General features: G+C 55.3%; 2 protein-coding genes across 2 annotated transcripts; one reads left to right on the plus strand and one right to left on the minus strand.

Annotated features, from left to right (window-relative positions):
* On the plus strand, window positions 8422–14217 carry NDUFV1 (NADH:ubiquinone oxidoreductase core subunit V1). The gene is made up of 10 exons (XM_018043470.1): window positions 8422–8647; window positions 9722–9804; window positions 9878–10048; window positions 10780–10963; window positions 11743–11932; window positions 12666–12878; window positions 13003–13169; window positions 13503–13584; window positions 13812–13957; window positions 14069–14217. The coding sequence occupies exons 1-10, from the start codon at window positions 8576–8578 to the stop codon at window positions 14153–14155; spliced, it is 1395 nt and encodes a 464-aa protein (XP_017898959.1). The 5' UTR covers window positions 8422–8575; the 3' UTR covers window positions 14156–14217.
* On the minus strand, window positions 14645–18733 carry LOC102184601 (double C2-like domain-containing protein gamma). The gene is made up of 10 exons (XM_018043529.1): window positions 18040–18733; window positions 17808–17887; window positions 17658–17729; window positions 17350–17459; window positions 17123–17258; window positions 16988–17038; window positions 15605–15762; window positions 15420–15501; window positions 15162–15258; window positions 14645–15087 (listed from the first exon to the last, which is right to left on the minus strand). The coding sequence occupies exons 1-10, from the start codon at window positions 18260–18262 to the stop codon at window positions 14957–14959; spliced, it is 1140 nt and encodes a 379-aa protein (XP_017899018.1). The 5' UTR covers window positions 18263–18733; the 3' UTR covers window positions 14645–14956.

The raw sequence follows: 20260 nt of genomic DNA on the forward strand, positions 1-20260 counted from the left end.
GTTCCAGTGGAAATACCAATAAATGTAAATAGGTCATACTCTTTACTTTTTTTTTTTTTTATTTTTTTTGGTCATACTCTTTTTAAAAGGCAGTGACATTGGGTTAAAGTAAAACAAAATGAAAAGTTAATTATAGGTTGTTTTTACAGTCATCCCGAAAACAAGAGAAAGATGGAAAATAAAAACAAAAAAATCCCAGGGATTTCCCTGGTGTTCCAGTGGCTAAGACTGTATTCCCAATGCAGGGCTAACAGGTTCTATCGCTGGTCAGGGAACTAAGATCCCTTATGCCACACAGCACAGCCAAAAAAAAGAAAAGAAAGAAAGAAAAGAAAACCCCAAATACTAATAAAAAGAAAGCTTAGGTAGCAATAGTAATATCAGAGACCCTAGACCTCAAGGCAAAATTGTTAAAAGCAGAGAAATATTTTATATTAGAAAAAGGGACAATCCATGAAGAAAACATTCTTTAAAATATAGGTGTTCAAACCTGGCTCAAGGAAATAAACAAATGGCCATAAAAGAAATGGAAACAGTGGTCAGCTCACCCCTAAGCAGAGGCCCCAGCTCCAGATGGCCTTACAATGAGTCCTAGTGATGCTTCAGGAAATGATGACTTAAAAGTCACCCTCAGAAAAATCCTGCAATGTATAGGAAAAGGAGGAAAGGGGTGCACCACAGCTATCTATCCAGTGAAAAAATATGACAGCATGACCAAAAGCCTTGTCCCTGGAATAATAAAAAATGAGAACAGCAAACACAGAGCGCTTACAATGTTCGGGGCCCCAACGTAAGGACTTCACGGAGATTAAAGCAGGTCACCATGGTAACTAGTCAGGAAGCACAGAGAGGTCAAGAAACTTGTCTGATGCCAGGCAGCTGGTAGGTGATAGAACTGAAGATCCAAACTGTCCTCTTAGAGACCTCACTGTGCCATCCTTTTAGGTCAAAAATAACTCAGTAGATTAGAAAAAAGATTGATGTAATTAAGAAGACCGAAGAAACACAATACGATCATCGCAGATGCAGAAGAAGCATTCAGTGAAACTGAGCCTTAATACAATCAAGAAAGTGAAAGTGAAGTCACTCAGTCTTGCCGACTCTTTGAGACCCCATGGATAGTAGCCTGCACCAAGCTCCTCCATCCATGGGATTTTCAAGGCAAGAGTACTGGAGTGGGTTGCCATTTCCTTCTCCAGGGAACCTTCCCAACCCAGGGATCGAACCCAGGTCTCTCACATTTTAGACAGATGCTTTACCGTCTGAGCCACCAGGGAAGTAAGTCAAGGTCTCTATCAAAAGCCTCAGCAAACTTCATACTAACAGGCTGTCTTGACAATCGTCACACTTAGCTTTTTTTTTGGCCACACCACATGCTTGTTTTCAAATAATAAATGGGCCAAAGTCTTCAGGACATTTACAATCCTGCCTAACTGGAGGAGAAATCCATTTCCAAGGTGCCCTGGGGCAACTAACAAAACCATGCCCAGATCTGGTCAGTTCAGTTCAGTTCAGTCGCTCAGTCGTCTCCGACTCTTTGCAACCCCATGAATCGCAGCACTCCAGGCCTCCCTGTCCATCACCAACTCCCGGAGTTCACTCAGACTCGTGGCCATCAAGTCAGTGATGCCATCCAGCCACCTCATCCTCTGTCGTCCCCTTCTCCTCCTGCCCCCAATCCCTCCCAGCATCAGAGTTTTTTCCAATGAGTCAACACTTTGCGCGAGGTGGCCAAAGTACTGGAGTTTCAACTTTAGCATCATTCCTTCCAAAGAAATCCCAGGGCTGATCTCCTTCTGGTTGAACTGGTTGGATCTCCTTGCAGTCCAAGGGACTCTCAAGAGTCTTCTCCAACACCACAGTTCAAAAGCATCAATTCTTCGGCGCTCAGCCTTCTTCACAGTCCAACTCTCACATCCATACATGACTACTGGAAAAACCATAGCCTTGACTAGATGGACATTAGTTGGCAAAGTAATGTCTCTGCTTTTGAATATGCTATCTAGGTTGGTCATAACTTTTCTTCCAAGGAGTAAGCCTCTTTTAATTTCATGGCTGCAGTCACCATCTGCAGTGATTTTGGAGCCCCCAAAAATTAAGTCTGACACTGTTTCTACTGTTTCCCCATCTATCTGCCATGAAGTGATGGGACCGGATGCCATGATCTTTGTTTTCTGAATGTTGAGCTTTACGCCAACTTTTTCACTCTCTTCTTTCACTTTCATCAAGAGGCTTTTTAGCTCCTCTTCACTTTCTGCCATAAGGGTGGTGTCATCTGCATATCTGAAGTGATTGATATTAATCCCGGCAATCTTGATTCCAGCTTGTGTTTCTTCCAGTCCAGCGTTTCTCATGATGTACTCTGCATATAAATTAAATAAGCAGGGTGACAATATACAGCCTTGACGTACTCCTTTTCCTATTTGGAACCAGTCTGTTGTTCCATGTCCAGTTCTAACTGTTGCTTCCTGACCTGCATGCAGATTTCTCAAGAGGCAGATCAGGTGGCCTGGTATTCCCATCTCTTTCAGAATTTTCCGCAGTTTCTTGTGATCCACTCAGTCAAAGGCTTTGGCATAGTCAATAAAGCAGAAATAGATGTTTCTATTTCAAAACCATGCCCAGATCTGATAGGGCAATCCAAATATTATTGCCCAGACCCACCCTCCTCCCACCCACTGCATGGTTTGGAAGCAAGCCATTGGGAGGTTCAAGGTCACACCTCTGATTGACTAGGGAAGAAGATGATCTGATTATCGCTATTGATTGTTTAGTCGCTAAGTCATATCCGACTCCTTGGTGACCCCATGGACTGTAGCACGCCAGGTTCCTCTGTCCATGGGATTTCCCAGGCAAGAACACTGGAGTGGGTTGCCATTTCCTCCTCCAGGGGATCTTCCTGACTCACATTCCCTGCATCGCAGGTGGGGTCTTTACCACTGAGCCACCAGGGAAGCATCCAGACCTGTGACAGAAAAAGACAATAAAGCCTGTTGGAGAAAAGACTAGGGTTGATGCTGTTGTGAATATTTCCAGACTTCAACTTTATCTAGAAAGGTTTTTAGGTGTTATTGCTTAGCATTCCAGAAGAGGCAATGGCAACCCACTCCAGTACTCTCGCCTGGAAAATCCCATGGATGGAGAAGCTTGGTGGGCTGCAGTCCATGGGGTCGCTAGGAGTCGGACACGACTGAGTGACTTCACTTTCACTTTTCACTTTCATGCATTGGAGAAGAAAATGGCAACCCAATCCAGTACTCCTGTCTGGAGAATCCCAGGGATGGGGGAGCCTGGTGGGCTGCCGTCTACGGGGTCACACAGAGTCAGACACGACTGAAGCAACTTAGCAGCAGCAGCAGCAGCAGCTTAGAATTCCATCTCCTTTTGCACCTGCATCGGTGGTTCTTTTCTGCAGTCACTCTGCTTTCATTGTCACGAGCAGCTATTACTAATTAGGAGGGAAATAGACACTTACAGCAGGAATTCTGTTTCTGAGCTGCCAGTTAAAATGTGCTGGTCTAAGGAAATCTAAAGGCACATGAAGTGAAAAGGAGAAACAAAAATTCTAACAAATGCAATTGAGCTTTCAATATTAAGCTTTTACCACTCCAATTAAAGTTACACCCCATATAAGGAAGCTCTGTTGTTCAGCTGCTAAGTTGTGTCTGACTCTTTGCAACCCCAATGGACTGCAGCACATCAGGCTTCCCTGTCCTTCACTATCTCCCTGAGCTTGCTCAAACTCATGTCCCTGGAGTCAGTGATGCCATCCAACCATCTCATCCTCTGTCGTCCCCTTCTCCTCCTGCCCTCAATTTTTCCCAGCATCAGAGTCTTTTCCAATGAGTCAACTCTTCGCATGAGGTGGCCTACTACACTATTCAATCTTATTCTGAAGCTCTTAGTTGATGAAATAAGAAAAGAAAGTAGAACCTGACATTAGAAAGGAACATGCTAGACTCATCATTTCTCAATAATACAATCATCAGCGCAGAAAATAGAAGAGCTTCAGTGGACAAACTTTCTTACGGAGAATTCCATGAAGGGTTCCAGATGTGAAATCAACTACAGCAAAATAACACTGTACTAAACTCAAGCATCCATGGCTCAATGGTAAAAAAAATCTGCCTGTGATGCAGGAGACACAGGAGATACCAGTTCAATCCCTGGGTCAGGAAGATCCCCTGGGGGAGGAAATGGCTACCCATTCCAGGATTCTTGCCTGAAAAATCCCATGGACACAGGAGCCTGGGAGGCTACAGTCCATGGGGTCACAAAGAGCTGGACGCGACTGAAGCGACTGAGCATGGCGTTTACAAACAACAGTCAATTAGAAAATGTTATCAGAACAGAGATCACAAAAACATCCCATAAAATTCCTGTATTTTACAACGTGTGGAATTTTTTTAAATTCTAAATGCTTAGTGAAGGACCTAGGTTATCTGAAAAAAATGAGACCATATCACATGGCTGGATGGGAAGACTCAATAATGTAAAGATACGGATTTTCTGAATTAATCTATTTAATCTAACCCAGTGCCTTTAACTGAACATTCTTAGGGCGTTGTGTCAGGCACTGCTCATTTACTTTCCTCAACCCTAACAGTGCTCTTTTAGGATGTATGTGATCCTAATTTCCCAATAGAGGCATGGGTCATAAAATTACACAGGAAGTAAGTGGGGGAAAGCAGGATTTTGAATCCAGGTCTTTAACCTTGATGCTCTGGTGTAACCTGTAGATAATTAGGTTTCTAAATCTATTTGTAAAATGGACTACTCTCAAACACAGTTTTGATTGAAAAAGCAGGGTGAAAGATCATGTTATAGTTAGACATTGTTTCTACAAATAAAAAACACTAAACACTCATTTTTCTGCAGGTAAATGATGTACAAACAAAGTTGCTTTTTTTTTAAAAAGGATTTAAGATAATATTGGATTAAATAGTATTTGGCTCTGGGGTAGAGGCACTTTAGTTTTTTTCTATTAAAGTCTAAATTTTTAAGGGTCAGTATATTCATATGCTGGGAAGATTCCCTGGAGGAGGGCTTGGAAACCCACTCCAGTATTCTTGCCTGGAGAATCCCACAGACAGAGGAGCCTAGCGGGCTATAGTCCATGGGGTCACAGAGTCGGACACGACGGAAGTGACTTAGCACATATTCATATGCTACTGTGAAATGTTTTTTAACCATCTAGAAAACAGTGGAAAGAAGCAAAAATAATTTCCCTGGTGGTCCAGAGGTAAAGACCCCACACTTCCACTGCAGTGGGTAGAGGTTCCATCTCTGGCGGGGGAATTAAGATTCTGCATGCTACACAGCACAGCCAAAATAACAAAAATACTAATAGGGACTAAGTCAGGGCAATGAAAACACGTGGCATGCATGCTAAGTCGCTTCAATCATGTCTGACTGTTGGCGACTCTACAGACCATGCCCTCCAGGCTCCTCTGTCCATGGGATTCTCCAGGCATGAATACTAGAGTGGGTTGCCGTGCCCTCCTCCAGGGGATCTTCCCGACCAGGAAGGCAGTTCTTTATCACTAGCGCCACCTGGGAAGCCCCTGAAAACATGTTACAACTTCCTCTTGTTACTACTCTCTTTTTGCTATTTTGTATTTCTTAAATTTCCAACAAAGGAAAAGCATCTAGTTTTTTCATTTTCCAAATATAAAATTAGATTACAATATTGAGTAAGCCCCTCCCGGGAGAAGCTCTGTCCTGGGGGTTGGAGAAGAGGGTAGATCAGATCAAGCTGTAGTCACGCTGGTCCCATGGCAGTAGTTGTGCAAGAGTTGTATGAAGTGGTGGAAAAAAGCTTCCTGGGAGGTGACATCCAAAGGGATCCTCTGGGGAGGAGGAGGCGGAGGAGGAAGGGGAGGAAGACCGATTCCCCAGTGCAAAGCCAGCTGGCATGGGCAGAGCCAGCCAAGCTGAGTTGGGCTCTAAGTTGGGGGCTTGGGTTTCTTCCTGAGGACACGGGGAACCACGAGGGATCTCAGGCAGGGGAGGAGCAAGACGGATCCCAGGTTTACAACAGTCCTGCTCGTTCCATGGTGCGAAGAAGTGATCGCAGGGCACAGACTTGAGGCTGGGAGACCTCAAGGAGGCTTTGCAAAATTCCAGATGAAAGCTGATGGGCCATGGCCATGGGGTGGGCCCTGAAGGCACGGGGACGGGGTGTGCTCAGAAGGCAGGGCTGGCAGGATGCAGTGGATCTGGGGACAACGAGGCATCCTGGATGCCTCCCAGTTTCTGGCCTGGGGGCTGGCAGGGGAGACAGTGGTGCAGGATGAGATAGCCGAGAGCCAGGGTCTGGGATGCCTTAGAAGAGGGCTTCCTGGAGGAGGTGATACCTAGTGGAGCCTGGCACGCATGGGCTCTGGATGGGTGGGGACTAAGGATCAGGAGACCTCAGGCCGAGTTCTGGCCACTGTGCTGTCCTAGGCAGGCCACTCCGCATGGCTAATACTCTCTGTCCTCTTCTGAAAACAGGGGCTTGTCATTCCTATGCTCTGGGTTGAGGGAGGATTAAGGAGATAACACATGGCAAGTGCTTGGCATTGAGCCTGGCATGGGATGATCTGGGGGCCCTGCCCGTTGTTCTTACTTTCCCATCACCCCGTGCCCAGCACCTCCCATCTGCAGCATCCCCGAGCTGCCTTCTCCCCATGGCTGTGTGTTCCCCTGACCCAGTTAGGCAGGGATGAGGAGAGAACCCACCCTCCGGCTCCATCCTGCCCCACTTCTGCCAGCCCAGAGGGAGGGATCCACGGACTAGGGTCTGAACCCCGGATTAGCTGTGTAATCCCCAGCTCTGACTGGACAATCTCTTCTCCTGCCCGGGAGAGGGGGCCTGGGGGTGGGAGTCAGGACTGCTGGGCCCTGGGCCTGGGGCTGCCCCACCCCTCTGGGAGCCCTCAGACAAGGTGCCCCCAGCTCTTGCCTCTTCTTTTGGAAACACCACTGACACCCGGCAAGGATTGTCACGCATGTGCCAGTTGGTCTGTGTGTCTGCTGTGTCTGGGGCGCTCTGCAAAGGAAGAATGGCCTGGGTCGGTTTCCAGCTCTACACGCAGCAGCTTCACGCCCCTGGACAAGAGATGAAACCACCATGGCCCTCCCTTTTCTTCGTGGAGAAAATGGACTTAACAGTATCCGGGGCTACTGTGGGAAATATATGAGAAATTAAGGGCCTATTACTTTGTAAATGGCACATTTCTTGAGAGATAAGAAAGGATGGGTCTTCCCTAGTGGTCCAGTGGTTCAGAATCCGCCTTCCAATGCAGGGGACCCTGGTCCAGGAAGATCCCACATGCATGGGGCAACTAAGGCACCTGTGAGCCACAACTACTGAACCCCGAGTGCCCTAGAGCCCCTGCTCCAAAACAAGAGAGGCCACCACAAGGGGAAGTCTGAGCACTCGACTAGAGAACAGCCCTGCTCGCTGCAACTAGAGGAAGCCTGTGCACAGCAAGGAAGACCCAGTGCAGCCAAAATAAATAAATAAATTTAAAAAAAAAGGATGACCACAGGATAAGAGAATAGAGGAGCTGGGGAGAGAAGACCCAAACAGACATCTTGGGACTCAGAGCCACAGCGTTCCAGAGAACTGACAAACTGATTAAAAAGTTAATCAAGCTTCGGAGACTTCAGGCGAAGGCAAAGATCAAAAGACCTTCTCAGGTCACTGGAGCCTGGTGGTGTTGGTGGTGGGCGGGGCAGGGGGGCGTGGGGGGGGGATGTGTGTTGGGGACAGAAAGGCCCTAAAGTCCCAAGCGCAAGAGGTCCTGGGGAGAAGGGGGCGTGACGTGGCCTGGGCCAGAAGACCCTGCGCGGGAGGGGCAGAGTCCTTCTATCCAGGCCAGGGCCAGGTTGCCAAGGCAGCAGGGACCACGCCAGGATCTTGAGCAGCAGCGCCAAATGCCAAACTCTCCTGACCCGCGCCGCGGGAGAGATGGTGCGGAGAGCGCAGCAGCACCGGGGAGAGGATGTACCGCCCGATGACCATCTCCACCCTCTTGGCTTCACCCCAACCTAGAACTCTAGACACCCCTCCTCTGGGAGACTCTGCCCCAGACCCCTCGCCTGCCCCGCCTCCCTACTTCCCTGAGCCCAGGGGTGCCCGCGGTGGGTGGGGGGAAATTCACAGTCTGGCAGGGCTGGGACAGGGCTAGAGCCGTACAAGGCAGGCAGGAGGGTGCAGCTGCATAGCTGCCTCAAAGGCTGAGAGTCCGGAGGCAAATGCGAAAGAACAGAGCTGGCGGGCAAGACAGTAAATAAACGCCAGGCCCGCGGCAAGAGAAAGGCGGTCGGGAGGCCCACGGGACTACATCTCCCAGCAGCCTCAGCGCCAGACAGAGCACTTCCGGCCCTCCGCGCTCCCTCGAGGAGGCGGGGCCAAGGGCGGGGCGGGAGCAGCGCGGGGAAGTTGGGGCGCGCCCCGGCGTCAGGGCGCGTGTGACGTTCTTCCTGTGCGCCGCCTAGCGTCTCGGTCGTGCCGGGTCCTGAGCCTCAGAGCTGTGAAGGTGACAGCGGGCGGTGACCGGCTTGCTTCTCTCCGCCCCGCCCCGCGATGCTGGCGGCACGGCGGCTGCTCGGCGGGTCGCTCCCCGCGCGGGTGTCTGTGCGATTCAGCGGCGACACGGTGAGGCCCGACCTGGCTCGTCCAGGGGCGCTCGCGGGCCGGGTCTCGCTGTCGCGTCTGCGCGCTCCATGCCTGGGTCCGTAGTGCCTTCTGGAGAAGCCTCTCGTCTGACAGGAAGGTTGCCGGTGTAGAAGGGGACGGGTCCCAAACGGGAGGCTGACTCTCCCCTGCCCCCTAGCCCTCCGGCTCCTTGGCTTCCCCTTAGTTAACAACTGCGCGACGTAACGGAAAATTTTGCAGGTGGCAAAGCGTCCTTGTCTCTCTCATTCCTTCCTCGCTACAACCTTGTAGCTCGTGAAGGAGTCATTACCCCATTTTACAGATGCAGAAACAGCTTTGGAGAGGGCCGTGCGCCTCCTCATTCCTCGTTCAAAGTTCTGCTCCCTGTATTGGCCCTTAAGGAGTTGGGTGTCTGGAAGCCAGGTCCCCTTAGCCCTCAGCTGTGGTTCTCTCTGTCTCGTGGGATTCCAGAGCCATCTCTCCTCAAGTTTTATCCCGAGCGGGTCTCCCGCCATCATCTTGTTTCCCAACCCCAGTGAAGCATTCCTCTTTCTTCAGAAAACACATTTTGCCTCCAGCAGAGTTTAGTCATATAAGCAAGACTTTGGCCAAATTAAGGTTTGGTCCAGCAGAGCCAGACAAGTAAATAAATGGACGTGACATCACGCTGGGCTCAGGGCGGTAGTCTGTGCTGTGGATCCTGTGTGGGCTTTGGCCACAGACAGACCTGATTAAATTCCACCTGCTCCTTCAGGCTGTTTGCCTTTTGTAAGCTGATTTTGCTCTGAGTCTTGTTTCCTCTTCTGTGAAATGGAGGAAATCATTCCTATCTCAGGGTTATGAGAATGAAATGAGATCTTGGATATAAAAAGCTTAGGCTAGTGCCTGCTAACAGAAAGTGCTTACTAAGTGGTGATGGTAGTTATGACCCTACGAAGGGTTCTGAAGCTTTGGCCCCTGCCCTCCTCCCAATCCAACCCTCCTTAATTAGGGGACCCAAAAATTTGTAGCTCCTGGCCTGGCCCCTCATAATCCCAGAGCTCTGCTGGGCATACTGACTCTCTGTGTCCCCAGACAGCGCCCAAGAAAACCTCATTTGGCTCACTGAAGGATGAAGACCGGATCTTCACCAACCTGTATGGCCGCCATGACTGGAGGTGAGATGGTGCCCTTAGGCTGGTGGGTCCCCAGGCAGGGCCTCCTCCTCACTGCCTTCCCCACCCTGTCCAGGCTTAAAGGTGCCCAGAGTCGAGGTGACTGGTACAAGACGAAGGAGATTCTGCTGAAGGGACCTGACTGGATCCTGGGTGAGGTCAAGACGTCGGGCTTGCGGGGCCGTGGAGGTGCTGGCTTCCCCACTGGCCTTAAATGGAGCTTCATGAATAAGCCCTCAGATGGCAGGTGTGTATAGGCAGGCAGAAATGGAGTTGCACCTCGGGGCGGCTGGGACTTACCTGGGCCTTGGGGCTGTTTCCTTGGAAACCAAGAGTGAACAAAGTGGGAAAACCTTACCAGAGCTCCAGTAGCAGGGACTCGGTTCCATCGTCTTCCTCAGGGGAGTCTTGAAGGGCAGCAGAGTCTACACAAGAGTTTAACCCAGCAGACTTAATTGATCGATTCCTGGCTCTGCCATTTAATCATATAGTTTTGGGCAATCTCCTGGCCTTTCTAAACCACAGTATTCTGTTCTGTAAATGTGTATTGTGTTGTGCAGGGATTAAAGAGATACTGTGCCTAGCAGCTTTTGGCCTGCCCTTTGATCTGCATGTAGAAAGTAAATGATAAATGTCAGCTCTGCCTCCTTTTGGCTCCAGATATATGATGGAGGTTCACAGAATGCTCATTGTGACCAAAACCAGATTTGGGCTCTTGAGAAAGCACTGGGAGAGGCTTTTGGGCTGAGTAGAACCAAGACCTTGCCTGTGGTCATAGCTGCACCAGTGTGGACTAGGTGGTGAGCTCCCCGTCGTTGTTGGTGAGCAAGCAGAGCCCTGGGGACTTGTTGCAAGGACAGAGAAGGATTGGCTGTCAGATAAAACCTCTTTGAGGTTTCCTGGTGGAGTGGGGTGGAATACGGTTGAAGGCCTGAGCCTGGTGGCCCTGTAGCCCAACTGACCTGCTGGCCCCCGCAGGCCCAAGTATCTGGTAGTGAATGCGGATGAGGGGGAGCCAGGCACCTGCAAGGACCGAGAGATCATCCGCCACGACCCCCACAAGCTGGTGGAAGGCTGCCTAGTAGGGGGCCGGGCCATGGGCGCTCGCGCTGCCTACATCTACATCCGCGGGGAGTTCTACAACGAGGCCTCCAATCTGCAGGTGAGCAGGGGGAGGGCCAGGTGCTGGGCGGGCACTTACATGCCCCAATCCAGGCAGAGTTCTTCTTAGGTTCTCATGTGGGATCTATCTGGAGTCACGCTGGGAGGGTGGGGATCCCTTGAGCTGGCCTGTGTCCTGAGTGGGACGTGCACCCCAAAGCCACCGTCTCGCTCTGTGTCCCAGAGCCTTAGCCTGGGAAGTCTCCCTGGAGTAGGGGAGAGCTCCTGGGGTGGGGATAGGCTGGAGAACTCAACACGTGGGTTTTTTTTCCTGAAGGGTCAAGAGGTCGTGTCAGTAATTTTCAGCCCACTGATGCCTGTAGTAATTGTCCAGGGCCAGAGCCTCACCTTTCTGTTAGGTTCATAACCTGGCACATGGTAGCATTATGTGTGTTATTACATATTTAAAACTCAGCCTCCAGGGTCTTTTCCTCTACTCAGAAGTAGTACTCACTCATTGTAAAGACAGGAATTCACACACACGCCAAAGAAAAATCTCCCATAGACTGGCTACCTAGAGAAACTACTTGCTGAAATTTTCATTATTTCCTTAAAGTCTTTAAAAAATACGTATAGTTGGAGAATTTGTTAAATGTTATTACGCAAGCAGCACACACATTGTAAACATCCCCACCCTTCTCCCAGCACGTCTTCTGCCTGCGTCCAGAGGGAGCTTGGCCCTGGACTATGGTGATGGGCTCCCTGGGCCTGTACCCCGCCCTCCCACATGCAGTGTTCCTGGGCTCGTGGGGACCTTGTCCGTACACCCCTGTCCCACAGGTAGCCATCCGAGAGGCCTACGAGGCTGGTCTGATTGGCAAGAATGCCTGCGGCTCCGGCTACGATTTCGATGTGTTTGTGGTGCGTGGGGCCGGGGCCTACATCTGCGGGGAGGAGACCGCACTCATCGAGTCCATCGAGGGCAAACAGGGCAAGCCCCGCCTGAAGCCACCCTTCCCTGCAGACGTGGGTACGACCTGGCGCCTGGCCTCATCCCGGGCCTTGTCCTGTGGAATCTGGGATCTGGCTTCAGGTCGCCACTGATCATTCTTGGGGAATTTCTGAGTCCCTTCTGCACTGGGGGGCCTGACACCGAGAGTAGGTGGGGACAACCTAGCGGCTGCACCAGTGCCCCCGGAGTCTCACCCTGCCCCAGGGCACAGGCCACACACCCGGCTGTGCTCCCACCCCCCGGGAACTTGGAGCAGGGTGGTGGAGACGCAGCACAGCTGGGATTGGGCTCCCAGGGGATGAGAATCACACAGGGGTGGAAGCAGGGCTCTCTGCCCCAGAAGCAGACCCTGGACAGATGCCACCTCCAGGGTCAACTGTCCCCAACCTGCAGCAGCCACTGGTTTGTTTCCTTTTTTAAAAACAAAATTTGTTTTTGGCTGTGCTGGGTCTTCGTTGCTGCGTAGGTTTTTCTCTCCTTGTGGCAAACGGGGCCACTCTTTAGTTCTGGTGCCCGGGCTTCTCATCACAATGGCCTCTGTTGCTGCCGAGCACAAGCTCTAGGGCGTGTGGCTTCAGTGGTGGAGCTCCTGGGCCCTGGGGAACAGGCTCAGCAGCTGTGGCGCACAGGCTTAGTTGCCCCCCTGGCGTGTGGGATTGAAGCCACGTCTCCTGCGTTGGCAGGTGGATTCTTTGCCACCGAGCCCCCAGGGATGTGACATCCACCAGGTTCTCATCCTCCTTCCCCACAGGAGTGTTTGGCTGCCCTACAACCGTGGCCAATGTGGAGACAGTGGCCGTGTCCCCTACCATCTGCCGCCGTGGGGGTGCGTGGTTTGCCAGCTTCGGCCGAGAGCGCAACTCAGGCACCAAACTGTTCAACATCTCTGGCCATGTCAACAACCCCTGCACTGTGGAGGAGGAGATGTCTGTGCCGCTGAAGGAACTGATTGAAAAGCATGCCGGTGAGGCCTGGGGCCAGCCAGCAGGGTGGGCGGGCCTCGGGGGCCTGGGCTGGGGAGGGGGCTGACAGGTGTGCCGGCCCCCACCCTGACCATCCATCCTTTCGGGGCCTGGCTGGGGCCCCAGGGGGTGTCACGGGTGGCTGGGACAACCTCCTTGCTGTGATCCCTGGCGGCTCGTCCACCCCGCTGATCCCCAAGTCCGTGTGTGAGACGGTGCTGATGGACTTCGACGCGCTGATACAGGCGCAGACGGGCCTGGGCACAGCTGCCGTGATCGTCATGGACCGCTCGGTAAGGAAGGGCTGCCCACGCTCCCCACCCAGTGCCTTAGGCCAGCCTGGTTAGTAACCCGGCCCAGGCTTCTCGGAGACACCCGCCAGTTCTTGGAATCAGTTCTGACAGAACTGTCAGGAATCAGTTCTCCGATTCCTGTCACCCGAGATACAGGGAGGTGGGAGAGGCTGGGGGGCAAGGCTTCTCTCGGAGGAGCGGCCGTGGAGCCTGGCAGCGCAGGATGCCTGGGGTGGGTGGAGGTGGTCAGAGCGCTGCTGGAATTGGGCGGGCGTGCCACCAGGGGCTCAGGCTCAGGCTCGGGCGCCTCCTCACTGCCCCTTGTCTCCGCAGACAGACATTGTGAAAGCCATCGCCCGCCTCATCGAGTTCTACAAGCACGAGAGCTGTGGCCAGTGCACCCCGTGCCGCGAGGGTAGGCGCGCTGGCCAGGCTGGGGGTTTCTCTGTGGCTCACGCCAGGCCTGGGGGAGGCACGGGGCACAGGTGGCCTGGGCTCTGGACCCTGAATACGCCGCTGCGGATGCCCAGCCTGCTGTGGCTTCTCTCAGCCCCCTCGCCCCATGACCCGCACCCCTCGAGTTCCATCCCCTGCACACCGGCTGGAGGGGTCAGCAGGCTGTCTCTTGCTGCCCCGGCGCAGGTGTGGACTGGATGAACAAAGTGATGGCCCGCTTTGTGAGGGGAGACGCCCGGCCGGCAGAGATCGACTCCCTGTGGGAGATCAGCAAGCAGATCGAGGGCCACACCATCTGCGCCCTGGGCGACGGGGCCGCCTGGCCTGTGCAGGTATGCTGCCCCGTGAGGGGCACGGGGGCTGAGTGCCTGGGCACAGGGGCCGGCGGGGCTTTCAGACCCTGCTTCACACAGCGCCCCCTGCACCCCCCACCCCCACCCCAGGGCCTGATCCGACACTTCCGGCCGGAGCTCGAAGAGCGGATGCAGCGGTTTGCCCAGCAGCACCAGGCCAGGCAGGCCGCTTCCTGAGCCCACGGGACTGGTGTCTGTCTGTCTGGATGGCTGGATAATAAAGCTAGCAATACCCATTCTCTCGTTGCATCTTCCCTGTGGCCTTGCTCGCCTGCACGCTGCTGCTGCAGCCCATGACTCACAGACGCTTGTTTCTCAGACAGTGGGGGGAATAGGTCAGGACAAGGTCGTGTTGAGAATTGACACCTTGACTCCTGTGTGTCAGCCTGTCACAGACTGGGCGTGCTCAGTCATGTCCAATTCTTTGGGAGCCTTTGGGCTGAAGCCCGCCAGGCTCCTCTGTCCAGGGGATTCTTTCCAGGCAAGAATACTGGAGTGGGTTGCCATTTCTTTCTCCACGGGATCTTCCTGATCCAGGAATTGAATCCTTGTCTCCTGCATTGCAGGCAGCTTCTTTACATACTGAGCCACTAGGGAAGCCCCTGTCATCGACCTCCCTGAGCATTTATCCCTCAGTGCAGGAATCAAGAGTTGGGAGGGGAAAACTGTGACCTGGGGTCCAGACCTGGGCCTGGCCCAGTGCAGGCCTCTGGAGGGTGGGAGCAAGGAGAGCAGGGCCCATTCTGCCCTGTGAGGCGATGGCAGGGAAAAAATGGACTGTCTGGTCTGTTTGGGAGGAGAGGTTTATTCTTGCTTCATGATTTGATGGTGGGGTGAATTTGGAAGTGAGAAAGGAAGGAAACAACTGACCAGGGGTTGAATAGCGGGGCTGAAGCAGTCCGGCGCCTTCCAGCTCCGCAGAGAGACTGTGGGTCAGCCTGGGGAAGGGGCACTGAGCCGGCCAGGCTGGGGGTCCTGCTAGTCGCTGAGCTGGAGGGGCGCGCCGTCCAGCGGGTGCCACAGCTCCAGCCTGCGGTCACTGTGGCCCAGGCATTCTCGCCAGTGTTGCTGGCGCTCCCCGCCGGCCTGGCTGCTCAGCTGCACTCCGCCTGGGTTGGGGGACAGGTCAGGAGCCATGTGGGAGTCCCGCCCCCCGACCCAGCTCCCCCGCATTCCCGCTCACCAATGAAGTCATCAGCCGTGCCCATGTCGTAATCCCATACAGACACCAGCAGTGTCTTCTGGGCCAGCTCCTCCCGCGGGCCTGCGTAGAAGAACTCCTGCAGGGGACGCAGTGAAAAAGAGGCGGCCTTAATCCTTCACAGCTTCAGGAACAGACGTAGGCAAGTGGCCCAGGGCGACTGGGGTCTGCACTGTGTGAGATAGGATGCCAACTCCCCTCCCCCAGCAGCCAGGACTGCCTTCTGTCCGGCCAGCCTACCTCGTTGAACTCGGGGTTCAGGGTCTTCTTCCGGACGCTGGTCTTGTATTTCGATTTCTTCCCTGCGTTGGGATGCAGGAAACTGGGAGCGGGGAGGTTGGTTTCAGTGTGGCCCCGGAGAGGTGAGCCATGGGGGCGCTCTGAGGAACCCCCACTGCCCACCCGGCCGCCTGCTTCACACTCACAGGCGGACATAGGGGTCCGAGTAGCCGTTGGCGTCCATGGGGGCAAGGTGGGCGCAGCGCAGCACCCCCACCAGCAGGCCACCCCGCTGAGAGCCGTAGCACAGCGACAGTAGGACACGCCCGCGCTCCTCCGAGGCTGGCTCCACCTCCACCTTCTGCTGCAGGGGTTGGCCGGGTGAGCCCCGCACAGCCCAGTGCCCACAGGGTAGGCTGGGTCAGCTCCGGGTGGCCCAGTGCCCAGCTGCCCACCAGTATTGGCCCAGACAGGAGAACTCAAACTGGCCGCAAAGAAATCGGGCCAATGTTCGATTTCATGGTTCAGTTTCCCGATACTGTCACTGACTTAGTGTCCTGGAATGAGACTTTCTGGTCCACTCTACCCTCTGGACCCTGAGAAGGGGAGGGGGCTTGTCCGGGTCTCGTGATCGGCCACTTGCGGCTGTGTTTGTTGTGGAGAGGGAGGGAACTGATGTCTCTGAGGGTCAGAAACTCTCAGTAGGAGCTTCCTAGGTAGCCTTCCATTAGGGGCCCATCTCTTCCCTCTTGGGGAAGCCTGGAAGCAGCTCCCAGAGGGTCGTCCCTCCTCAAAGCACACACAGGCCTCGTGAGCTGCAAGACCCTCCCCCCTCACACCCCACAGCCCGGGGGGGCCAGATGCTGAATGCCCTTTGCCCCCTCGGCCCCTGGTGCTTCCAGAAGGACTCGGAGGACACTGTGGAAAGAATATTCTTCTCCCACACCTAATGTGATTTGCAGAAAGCCCAACCGCCTTGCTTGTGTTCATTCCTCAGTATGGGGGGAGGCGGGGTTTGTGAGTGCCAGCCAGGCACCAGGGGGCTGCTGTGTGTGTCCGGGGGTCTGGGACGGGAAGGGCTTGTAGTAGGGCTGCTCCCCGGGGAGGGCTCCCCAGCCTGGACTTGACTGACCGACAGTTGCAGCCTCCACTAGGGGGCAGGGCAGCAGCGCCTGGGGGAGCTGGGACGGGGAGGGCCCTGCCCCAGCTCTGCGGGGCCCTGGGGCCCTGGGCTGCAGCGGCTTTGGCCAGGTCTCTGGTTTCATCCTGCCAGCCCCTCGTGGTCACCTTCACCCCTCCTGACAAGGGCCAGTCCAGAGCTCCCAGCCCAGGAGCAGTGCCTGCTCGCCCCGGGGCAGGCCTAGCAGCCATGGGCCCACCACAACTGTTCGCCCCTGAACTCTGACCTGCCCCACCCGCATGGGCCACTGACCAACCGCCCAGCTCCAGCCTCTGTCTCAAGCTGGCCTGTGCCTCTGAGACTATGAGTGTTCACGGGCCCAGAGGGAGAGAGGGCCTCAGTTTCTCTGAGCTGCCCTGGCCCCGGAGCCCTGCCCAACACCCGGCTCTGGGTCCCACGTCCCACCGACCTCATACAGAGACATGCCACGTGCTGTGTCCAGGCTCTTGGGCCTCTTGGTCTGAAAGAGCAGAGAGCCTGGTCACCTGGGCCAGTTGCCGCCCGGGTCTCCCTCCGTGTTCCCTGCCCCCCAGCCCCACCTCACCGGCCTCCGCCTCTCCAGACACACGTCGAAGCTCCTGGCCTGGTTGGGCACCAGCTTCCTCAGGGGCACCCGCAGCTCTCCCAGGGGAGGCACCCGCCTTCGTCGCCGCAGCCACGGGTCTTCACACACGCATAGCCTGGGGGCCACTCGGGTCAGCCTGGCCAGGCCAGCCCCACCTCCCTGTCCCCGCCTGGCCGCCCCCCTTGTGGCCCAGACCCCATCCTCACCGCAAGGTCTTGCACCGGGCATCCTGGAGGGTGAACCCATGATAGGTGAGCGTCTCCTCCCAGACAGGCCCCCTCGTGCCCCGAACCGTGTGCGTCCGCAGCTGGCTGGCCTGAGGGCCAAGTGGGGGGTGTGGTCAGAGCCCTCCTCGGACCCCGGCGCCCCACCTGGGTCCCCTCCGTCCCAGCAATGGGGGGACCCCTGCCTGAGGGGGAGGCCTTGGGGAGGAGGGGCATGGCAGACCAGGTGGGCACTCCAGGCCGGGTACCTGGCCAAGGGGCAGCGGCGGGGGCCTGTGTCTTGCCCTCACCTTGCTGGCTCCGGGCAGCAGGTTGGCTTTGACGAAGGTGTCCACAGAGCCCGAGGCCGGTGGCTTGAGGCCCTGAGAAGGGAGAGTGGCTCTGGGAGAGGCCCGGGGTGCAGGCGCGAGCCCCAGGGACGCCGCCCACCCCCTCCTCACCTTGGCACGGTGAGCCGTGCAATGCAGGGTGCTGCTGTCCACGTCAAAAAGGAGCGTGAACTCGAGGGTGCCAAGGGCGGCTAGGGGCAGGTGGCAGGCAGGTCAGTGTCCGCGTCAACTCCGCCGGGCACCACGCCTCCTGGCCCTCCCTGGTCGGACACCTGGCCTGCCCTAGACCCCCTTCCTGGATGGACGGAGCCCAGAGTGTCCCCCCAACCCCGCCCCTACTCACTGCTGTCGTCTGAGTCTGCCTCTGGCTCTGGGTCTGGCTGGGGCTGGGGTGCAGAGCGGACGGGGGTCACTGGAGGGCGTGGGTCTGGGGGGTGCAGGGCGGGCTCAGCGGTGGGGTAGAAGTGCGGGAAGTAGTGGGAGATGAGGCGGATGGGCCGGATGGGGCCCGGGCTCACGTCGATAGCCATGTGCTCCTGCATGCTCACCCGCCCCCGGCCCGCCATGGGGGCATGGACATGGGCAGGGACTCAGAGGAGCCCCCAAGGACCGCAGATGAGGGGGCGGCACTGACCCACCCAGACAGGGCCAACAGGCATCACCGAGGGCATCATGGGGGGTCCTGGGAGGCAGCCGGGACCTGAGTACAGAGGACAGGGTCAAGGCTGGTGGGGTGGGGGCCTCCAGCCTGGGGGGGCACCCCGTGTGCCGGCAGCTAGGCCTGCAGGGCCACTTACCGCTCCGAGAGCCCCTGCACCTGCCTTGGGTGGCTGCTGGGCGCTGACTGAGGTGACCGGTGAGAGCCGGGGAGGTGGAAGGGGCGGGACTCAGGGCCCCCCCAGAGCCCAGGAGCCCACAGCTCCCTGCCCTCCACTGCAAGGGTCCCTTCCCCCCGCAGTTCGCACTCTATTTTCTATTTTCACCACCATCATGTGGCTCTGCTCCCAGGTGAGGAGGCTGGAGGGCCAGAGGTGACACAAGAGGTGTGAGGGGCAACAGGAGGCAGGGTTGGGGGGAAGGAAGGGTGAGAGGGGGGGGCTGGGGGGAGCAGGTGGGGAGTCACGCGGGAGGGGGAGGGGCGGGGAACGGGGAGGCGAGCCGGGAGGGCTCCCTGGAGACAGGAGGGGGAAGGCAACCTGGTCCCCTTGCCGCTCAAGCCTTTAAAACATCAACCAATTACTTGGGCTCCTCTCGCCCTTCTCCCAGCTTGGAATAAAATCCTAACCCACCGCTGAGGCTCGGCCCCTCACTGCGGTCCCCTGAATGGTGGGCCCCTTTGCCCCCACGTTTCCTTGAACACGCCAAGCTTTGTGCATGTGTTGCTTCTTCTGATTGTTGTTCTCTCGCTCAGTCGTTTTTGACTCTTTGCGCCCCCATGGACTGCAGCATACCAGGCTTCCCTGTCCTTCACTATCTCTGGAGATTGCTCAGATTCAGGTCCATTGAGTCAACGACGCTCCTTCTGATAGGGATAGACTAAGGATAGTTATGCAAGTAGTTGCAGAAGTCCCAGTAGGGGACTAGAGACAGGGACCCTAGGGAGCTCCAGGGGCCACTGCAAGTTAGTGATCACTCAAGAAAGCTATCAGAACATCATGGGACGAAGCAGGCTTGCTTAACTATAAAACCATAAATGGAAGCATGAGATATGCCCCAGGTCATTAAGTGAAAGAAAAAGTATTCTGCTGATTGAAGCACTGAGACAGTCCTAGTTTGACCTTCTAGGGTCAGATACTCTCCTGTCCGATGTGAAGGAGGAGCTAGTGATGAAAAGTGAAAGTTGCTCAGTCGTGTCCAACTCTTTGGAGACCCCATGGGCTATACAGTCCATGGAATTTTCCATGACAGACTACTGGAGTGGGTAGCCTATCCCTTCTCCAGGGGATCTTCCCAACCCAGGAATCAAACCAGGGTCTCCTGCATTGCAGGAGGATTCTATACCAACTGAGCTATCAGGGCAGCCCACCTGGTGATGAAAGCCTGAGGTCTACTCGAAGAATGAGAAGGCGGTCTTTCCCCTCTCCCCAACTTTCCTTCGATTATGAAAATGTAACCCACTTAATCCTTGGGGCAGAGCCTCCTCTCTCACAAGCGTCCTATATTAATAAATCTACTTCTTGCCCAGCACTTTGCCTCTCGCCGAATTCCTTCTGTGCTGAAACATGAGACCCTGAGCCTCAGTACGTTGAGACACCAGGTGAGTGACACCAATTATAAGACTGTGGGCTCAAGTCCTAATCGGGGTTGCACTTTTGCCCCAACTTCCCTCCCTTGCCCTTCGACCTGCCCTGCTCCTGTTTATCTATGGTCTCAGGGTCACTCTCTGCAGGGGAATATGGCTGCCTTTTGCCTACTCACCTTCCCTTTCTCTTTCCATGGGATCTTTGGGGGGCCACCCCTTCCCTACTCGCATTCTAGGAAGTTCACCCTGTTCCCCAGGCCTGTGCCCCAGGCCCGGCTGATCAATGAATTCCAAGTCCAGCAGTCAAGTGACAGGCTCAAGG

Source organism: Capra hircus, chromosome 29 (genome assembly GCF_001704415.2).
Source record: "Capra hircus breed San Clemente chromosome 29, ASM170441v1, whole genome shotgun sequence".
Lineage (NCBI taxonomy): Eukaryota > Metazoa > Chordata > Mammalia > Artiodactyla > Bovidae > Capra > Capra hircus.